This window comes from Triticum urartu, chromosome 5 (assembly GCF_003073215.2).
Source record: "Triticum urartu cultivar G1812 chromosome 5, Tu2.1, whole genome shotgun sequence".
In the NCBI taxonomy this organism is placed as follows: domain Eukaryota; kingdom Viridiplantae; phylum Streptophyta; class Magnoliopsida; order Poales; family Poaceae; genus Triticum; species Triticum urartu.
The window spans coordinates 494,348,565-494,357,590 of NC_053026.1; the positions used below are offsets into that span (position 1 = coordinate 494,348,565).

General features: G+C 48.6%; 1 protein-coding gene across 1 annotated transcript; it reads left to right on the forward strand.

The window, feature by feature from the left end:
* Positions 1–3,343: 3,343 nt before the first annotated feature.
* Positions 3,344–5,137, forward strand: LOC125556422 (3-ketoacyl-CoA synthase 4-like). The gene has a single exon (XM_048719161.1). The coding sequence runs from the start codon at positions 3,403–3,405 to the stop codon at positions 4,858–4,860; it is 1,458 nt and encodes a 485-aa protein (XP_048575118.1). The 5' UTR covers positions 3,344–3,402; the 3' UTR covers positions 4,861–5,137.
* The last annotated feature ends 3,889 nt before the right edge of the window (positions 5,138–9,026 follow it).

The following is a 9,026-nucleotide window of genomic DNA, read 5'->3' on the forward strand; positions in this document are numbered from 1 at the left end:
GATGAAGATCGTGTTCGTTGTGTTGTTTCGTTTCCAGTTAATCAGTAGTGGAGCCCAGTTGGGACGATCGGGGATCTAGCATTTGGGCTTTTCTTCTTTTATTTTGGTATCATAGTCGGACCTTGATTGTATTCTGGATGATGTATGATATATTTACGTATTGTGTGAAGTGGCGATTGTAAGCCAAGTCTTTATCCCTTTCTTATTCAGTACATGAGATGTGTAAAGATTACCCCTCTTGCGACATGCCCAGCATGCGGTTATGCCTCTAAGTCGTGCTCCGACACGCGGGAGATATAGCCGCATCGTGGGTGTTACAGGACACCCACAAAAGAAAAACTAAAAATAGAGAAGAAAAGAAACAAACAAAAATGGAGAAATAACCTGGAGAAAACCGAACAAAAATGAAGCAAAAAAGAAAAGAGAAAAAACAAAAAAAACTGAGAAACCAGGAAAAACTAGTGGAAATCTCGCTTGTGTTACCTCAAGTAGTTCATGCCTCATGTTTTGTCACAAATTGGATGCTTGCTCGTTGGCTAGCACAACTGCCTACATTCCCGTCCACAACCGCACGCGTTACCCGTGCGTTCGCTTCTGTTGTTTGAGCGCTGCACGTGACCTCATAAAGTGTGTGCTGCTCTTGAAGAAGTTCGGGCCCTCCACGACTATGGCCGCCACGGCTTCGTGCTTGTGAACTCGCCGTATATTTGCCCCTTCACCAAATTGTTATGCTCGAGGAGGGCGACGATGTAGTGCTGCTCGTCCCGCACCTACCAAAACGCCAACACCTGCCGCTCTTCCGGCTGCACCTTCGTCACGATGGCGTTGAATTGCGCCAGCGCCATGGTGAAGTTGGCAGGGACTAATGCGGGGAGGGGTGCCGGACTTCCGTCTCATCATCGCTCACCTCTGGCGAGCATACCGGCAAGCCTGCCTGTCCGCCGCACACGACGACCCCGCTAGCCGGCTACAAGGTTGGCCACCTCGTGCTTGTGCTTCGTCGTGAGGCTCTACCACATCGCTCTAGAGCTAATGGTCATGGCGAAGGTGGTGCACCAAGGAGGATTGGGAGCGGTCAGGCTGTGGTGCTGATCGTGCAAGGGAGGACGCATCTAAATAGTGGGTGACAGACATGCCAAGCGGCGGGCTGTGTCAATGTTGGCATCGGAGTGTATTTTTCGGCTATTGTGCCTGTTTAATGCCTGTAGGCAGACGAAGTGCCATTCCGCCTAGTCATGGGTGGCCCTCTAGGCCAACAACCTGCTTCAATGCTGGCTCCACCCGTGATAGATCATGTCGGTTCTGTGCCGGCATGAATGCGGCGCGGAGCGGCATGAATGCATGGCAACCGACCGGCAGGCACAGAAGATATTTTTTGGTCGGTCCAGGGTTGCGGACGCATAAGTGGCAGCGGTCACCCGCAAAGCCCCCCTAGTTTGCGGGATTTTGGACATCCAGACTGGTCCGTGGACCGATGAGATAACATGTTGGATGGCAAACTGTATTAGGGCAACTATGTTCGACATGTACAGTCGTTTTGAGGGTCCGTGTTGGATATGCCCTTGTGGGGAAGTTCGGTTTTGTTCAGTTCTTTTCAGTGGTGACCACCTTGAGAATTTTAAACCGGCCCGGGGAATCCAACAGGGAGATCATATTTCTGTTAGCTAGTGACGGTGTATCTTCTTTGTTGAAAGCTAGTGCACAGTTGGAAGTAATTGGTTTGAAGGTGGTACTAACGGCACCAACGATGAGCCATCCTTTTTCTTTTTTGAAGATGATAGTATCCTCTCTATGAGAGCTTCACCCCATGCTGCCGACGAAGCTAGGGATATGCTAAACTTGTATAGCAGTGCTTCTGGTCAAAGGGTGATTCTTGATAAGTCATCAGTATTTTTCGTTGGAGGGTGCCCAAATGATCTATCGGAGTGGCATTCTAATACCAGATCACTTTGTTACTAGGTACTCCCTCCGTTTCAAAATAGATGACCACGGAGGGAGTATATTTCAATACAAGATGCTTCACTACTAGACCATTTTGTTAGCATCTGCGTTTCAATACTACATGCATTTCGGTCACTTTTTTTTTTGAAATATCATACCACTAACATGCATCTATTTTCACTCTCAGAACAATTTAAAAACACATTTCAATAATTTTTAGATATTTTAAATTTATATATTTAAGCAAAACATACATTTCAAATTGATTCATATTTTTTCAATTAATGTGATACAGAAATATGAAATTAAAATGTCACAATCTTATTATCAATGTGAAACTGGAATAGTGAAACTTAAACGACTTTCGCTAGCTATGGGGTCCACAGAAAATGCCATCCAGGATTCGCCACCCTAGCTGACGAACGTTCGCCAACTATGGGTGTCCACCAATGGCGGTGTCATGGGTGTTCTGTGTAGTCGGTTGACTACACAGAAATCCTTCAAAAAATAATGTAGAATTAATCCAAATACAACTACTTAACATCACAATTTTAAATTGACATCACAACTTTGAACTCCTGACTTCGCCACTGGTGTCCACATGTAAAAGGTTGCACGGATCTTTAAAAATTGTTGAATGATGGTTTTTTTTACCAGGTATACATTAATCCTTAGCTAGAATGCATTGTCGATCTCACCCCCTCCCTCCCGTTAGCGTGTCGACACTGTAGCCGGAGCCACCGAGTTGAATCGCCCATGGAAAGGACTTTGGAGGTGCCACCCATTTTGTCACCCTTCACCAACCGTGCATCGCGCATTTGCGCTCCTGATTGGCCATTCCCGTGTAACGGTGTAAGCATGCACGATGCCTCTGCCTACTCAGCGCCCATGTGCGCCGCGCGTAGGACGACACGATCGAGATCGATCGGCTCTACGTACGTCCCTCCCCGTGCATGCCGCACCTTCCGTTTTGTATCTAGCGTAGCCACTGCATGTTCTCTCCCTCTCTTGGTACGTGCATGTAGAGGCTTGACCATCCTATACCACTGCCCGGCACGTATACGTGCAGCGCCTGTAACCAGGACACTAGAGGGCGGCTAGCGCTACTGTTCATAGCACGACTGCTTTCATGGCGAAAGCTACTACTCTTCGCTTTTATGTGGCCGGCCGGATCGATCTTGTCCCTTCAACTCCGGTTGCATCGATCTCAAAGCAAGCCGTCTTGTTTTTTTAGCAGTTCTCAACCATGTTACGCGGGCAACACGATCGATCTTGACGTAGTTTGCAACGGACACAATTCATGGCGTGCACATGTGCATGCAGACTTGTCACGGTCACATGAGCTGGGGACGACGCACCATATAAGCCGTCGCATCGCACGCTACACACATACACTGCAGAAAATCAGCGTCCAAAACATTCAAGAGATCGCGGGATAAGCAGCAGGCCGAACGGACGGACATGGAGATGGCGCACAGAGACCACATCCTCGCCGCCGTGCACGGCGTCCTCGGCGCCGCCGTCCTCATCCTGTGCCTCGCTGCCGAGCTGTCCGTCCTCGTCTTGCGGCGGCACGCGGCGCTCTACCTCCTCCCCGTCTGCGCGATGTTGACGCACCTGTGGCGCTCCGGCCGACGTGCGGGCATTGGGCTGGTGGACTTCGCGTACCTGAAGCCGCCCCGCCGGCTGCGCGTCACCATCCCGGGCCTGCTCGAGCACCTCCGCCTCATCGGCTGCTTCGACGACGGCAGCGTCGAGTTCATGTCCAGGGTCGTCGAGGACAGCGGCATGGGCGACGAGACCTACTTCCCGCCGGCGCTGCACTACCTCCCGCCGTCCGCCACGCACGCCGACGCCGTCCAGGAGGCGGGGATGCTCTTCTTCCCCACGCTCGACGAACTGTTCGCTAAGACGGGCGTGCCGCCGTCCGCCGTCGGCGCGCTTGTCGTCAACTGCAGCGGGTTCGGCCCTGCCCCGTCGCTCGCCGCCATCATCGCCAACCGCTACCGCATGCCCACCGACGTCAAGACCTTCAACCTGTCCGGCATGGGATGCGCCGCGGGCATCGTCGGCGTGGACGTCGCGAGGGGCGTCCTGAGGGCGCACGCCGGCGCCGTCGACTACGCCGTCGTCGTCAGCGCGGAGATCGTCACGATCGGGTGGTACAGAGGGAGGGACCGCAGCAAGCTGCTGCTCAACTGCTTCTTCCGCACCGGATGCGCCGCCGCGCTACTGTCGAACACCACATCGGCGGCAGCGCCGGTCAAGTACCGGCTCGTCGCGCTGAAGCGCACGACCATCGCGGCCGACGACCGCGGCTACAACTTGGCCATGAGGGAGGAGGACGACGAGGGCATCACGGGGTTCACCATCGGGCGCGGCCTCGACCGTGTGTTCCGGGACCTCCTCCGCGCCCACCTCACCGCCTTCGGCGCCTCCATCCTCCCATGGCACGAGAAGCTCCGCTACGCCGCAGCGCTCGCGCGATTCCGCCGCCGCCGCCGGAGCAGCAAGAAGGTCCAAGGCGGCGAAGGCCACGTGGAGGCGCCGAGGCCGAACTTCCTGGCCGCGGCGAGCCACTTCTGCCTGCCGTCGTCGGGGATGCCGAACATACGGAGGCTGGCGGAGGGGCTGGGGCTGGGGGAGAGGGAGGCGGAGGCGGCGCTGGCGACGTTCCAGCGGTTCGGGAACCAGTCGGCGGCGTCGCTGTGGTACCAGCTCGGGTACCACGAGGCGAGGGGGCGGGTCCGGCAGGGCGACCGCGTGTGGCAGCTCGGCATCGGGAGCGGGCCCAAGGCGAGCAGCGCCCTGTGGGAGCGCGTCGCCGCATACGGCGGCGCCGCGGCGGCCGATGAGGGGCCGTGGGGCGACTGCGTCGTCCGCTACCCGGCGAGGGCACCCGGCGCCCCGTTGGCTTGATCTGGATGTACGTACCTAGTGCATGGGTACAGGGTGTTTGGGCTCCTGGAAAGGATCAGAGGACAGTGTTGTTTGTGCCGTGGGTACCTACGTACTTTCACTTTGCTTGCTTAGTTGCTATTGATCGTCGAGTCGTTGTTTGGAGCTGCAAGGTGATTGGTAGAGCGGAGAATAAGCTCGGAACCTTCATCTGGGTTTTCTCACTTTTATTGTGGTACTTCGATCTTGTTTCCTGCCCTTCGCCCTTCGTTCAGAATCCATGGCGTATTTTGACTGCTTTCAACTTTGGTCATAACTAGCAAAAATGCCCGTGCGTTACAACGGGAGAAACAAACTCACACGCCGAACATGACTCAAAGACCCATGCAGACCCACATCCTCTACCCCAGCCATGTAATTGTTTATCGTCCTTCCACCCTCGCTGACACAGTGGTCGTGGTATCCACCTGATCACAATGCGCCCGAACATATGTCAAGGCGACGAGTTCAAGCATTTGCACGACACACTTGTCATTGAACCACGCTAGCGTAGTGAAATGTTTAAAACTAATCTCGTTGAGCTAGACATGAGGGCCGCCTTGCGCAAGCTACACCATGCTCCTGGTCCATATGTACACCGAGCCTCATACGCCCTCTCGCTTCTGAATCAATGTTACAGACTCATCCTCTCGCTTCTGAATCAATGTTGCAGACTCGCCCTCTCGCTTCTGAATCAATGTTACAGACTTGTTTCATTGGAGGGGGGTGGGGGATGGTCCGCACGTGTCCATGCATCCTTCAAGGAAAGGTCATGTGCTTCACCGTGGAGCAAACACCACATTCCGAGTCCTCATACGTCAGATAGCTGTGGATGATCACATGTCACCACCGAGCAGCAGGAGAGGTAGACGCTGAGGGTTAACCCTTTCCAGCCGCCACCATCGATCCACATCTAGCTACTCACCCCGATCCGATTCGTCGCAACCTGATTGAACAACAATAATAATAACAAAATCGTTAAAGTGTTCAAAGCAGTAAACCCTAGGGCTGGAGAGGTGCACGGTCAGGGTTAGCCATTTCTTCGCTTTCGATTCGACTTTGATTCCGACTTGATGTGTATAGTATTGTACGTACACACTGATAACGTATTTTCTTTTTGCTCTTGAGAATTAAGAAAAATACTAGACCAAAACATTAATTTTTTACAGATACGCATACACATCTAAGTACAGGTACCAAGCCAGTGGTAATGATACAAATCAAAGGGTCCTAATCAACTGTCCTGAGCGCAAAGCAGCCTCACCTTTCGCGCACCATCGTGAACCAGACTCACTTTTCTTTGATATCCATCAACGTCGTGATCGATTCCTACAATATCCTATAAACTTCCAAGACAAAACCAAACCCTGCGTGAATGTTTCTTTCGTGGAATATAAAAGAAAATGAGATCACGAGAATATGTGCTACTAAACTGCACCGATAAACAAAGACGGTATCCACTGTAGCACATGGTATTAGACATGCTCTTTATAAACTCTCATCTAAATTATTTCTCATAGCTAGTGAGGCAAGATTGGGCCAATCGATTCGCAGATAGCATATGTATCGCCATTTCTATAGCATTCAACATCTAACGTTTCTGCACCTGAATCATATCGATCTCAATCCAGAAAAGTTTCAGAAATTGTCCATTGCTGAAGAACAGCATGCGGATTTAGTTACTGAAATTCTTTCACTACATTGCAGAATCATCCACAAGCAATCAACCAAGCGTTGTAGTCATTGGCAGGTCGATTAGTAGGTAATCTGATGATCTAATATGGCGTATAATCTGAGTGGGACCATGAAAACTTCTCAAGAAAAGTAGTATAGTAGAAACATCAGAATAGACATGAGGAGAACATTACACTTTCATACATCAGACAACTACAACAATAGCTTGACTGAGTTAATCAAGCACATGTTAAGTTTATGGGACATTTACATCTATGCCCTTAACTCGAACCCACTACTCAGTTTTGCCCCTAATTTTTAGGTATGCTCAGTTTTGCCCCTCCGCCGTTAGTTTCACTTATAGAAATGACCTTCTCTGCCGTTACCGTCCGGTCAAAGGTCTTTGACCGTCCTGAAAAAATAGCAAAAAAATCAAAAAAATATGAAATTTGGTGGGATCGAAGATAGTCATGTCCGCAAGGCGCGTGCACATTTTCATGCCGTTCGGACACTCCGGGAGCTCGTGTCAAAGGAAAACATAAATTTTGTACGCATGCGAGCAGTAAATTCAAAAAAAAATAGAAAAAAAATCAAAAAAATATGAAATTTCGTGGGACTCAAGATATTCAGGTGCGCAAGATGTGTGCACGTTTTTGTTGTGTTTGGACATTGTAGGAGCTCGTGGAGAAAAAAAACAAATTTTAGCTCAAAAAAACTTTGAAAAAATGCACTATTTTGTTTTTTTTTCTCTAGAGCGCCCCGTACGTCATTTGATCACCAAAACTTGCAAGCACTTTGTGCACTCAAGCCTCTTTGACGCCAAATAAATTCAAATTTTTTTGAACTTTTTTGCTATTTTTTTTCGAATTTACTGTTCATAGGCATAAATTATTTTTGTTTTCCTTTGCCACGAGCTCCCGGAGTGTCCAACCAACACAAAAATGTGCACGCGCCTTGCGGACATGACTATCTTCGATCCCACCAAATTTCATATTTTTTTGATTTTTTTTGCTATTTTTTTCTGGATGGTCAAAGTACTTTGACCGGACGGTAACGACGCAAAAGGGCATTTCTATAAGTGACACTAACGGCGGAGGGGCAAAACTGAGCATACCTGAAAATTAGGGGCAAAACTGAGTAGTGGGTTCGAGTTAGGGGCAGAACTGGAATTGGCCCTAAGTTTATTGTTTTGACAGCAAGCCTACACAAAGAGTAAGAAGCGCAGGATCATAGTAGGCATGGTCATTAACAAAGAAGAAACAACATGATTTATTTAACCATAAATAGGAATTTTCACCACATCAGCTATATAATTTCTCCAACAGCATACATATAGCAAAGCTTTCACACCTATGAGACCTGGGACCACACTGTAAAACCTGACCAAGTACCGTGTTACCAGAAAAACAAAATCCCTACTATTGTCACACTTTTCAAACTTGTAAGATTGCTAACCCTTCGGGTTATTCCTCTGGTTGGATGCTAATCAAATCTTTGACTGAAATTTTCCGCTAAGCTGAAAAACAACAGAAATAATATATATAATACAATGTAGAGTTCTATAATATCTGAATCAACCTAGTGTGTGCTTGAAAGGGGGGTACATTTGAAAAATAAGGAAGCAACAACCAAGTGTCAAACTACAATCAATTTATCTCCAGATGAATAAATTAGTAAGCTCGGATTCATACAAAAAATAGATTGGCTATATTCTGTAAGCTGTTTTCTGCCAAGAAAAAGTGTGAGAGTTTCAGCATTGTTTCAAAATTGTAATTGATCAGCGGCAAGTTCACTGCATAATTAGGATGTAGAGGTGATGCTGATTAGTGCATGTCCGTACTGATTGTACCTGGCTACAGTACGTTGGCAGTACTAATGGATACCCATAATACCAATCATGGGTGACATTGGATTCTGACTAATTGCTGAAGTTTGCCTGGAAGTGCAATGGAGTACTTTACCCAATTGATACAACATTTGGTTAAGCCTATCAGTATGAAAATTAATAGTGCGTACCAAGCAGCAATTCTAAATTCAGCAGTCAAAGAAAGTGTTTAGACATGCTAAATTAAGTCTGCACACTTTATTTGTTAGCATACGCGCTAATTAGACCGAAGCGCGCGTGTCGTGCAAAATCCACCGTAATGATAACTGGTCCATGTGCTTCGCCAGGCCCTCGCTCTCTGCGAAAAAATAATAGTAACATGTTACGGTCAGCACACACTAATTAACATAGCGCGAACATGCATGGGAACATCGCCCAGCCCAACTGTTAGTTCCTATCATCAGTAATTGGGCATGTAGGAAGTAGTAGTATGGTTTAGTTTTGCCCTTGTGTAGTAGCATGATTCAGTTTAGCCCTTGCCTATAGACCTAAATCAAATTTGGAACAGACACGATAACAGATGTAAACTCGCTCAAAGGGTCTATTGAATTTTCAGAGATGTGTTTTATCAGACAACAAACAAGCAGTC

Coding starts and splice junctions, on each gene's coding strand:
- LOC125556422 (XM_048719161.1), top strand. CDS start 3,403: ATGGAGATGGCGCACAGAGACCACATCCTCGCCGCCGTGCACGGCGTC.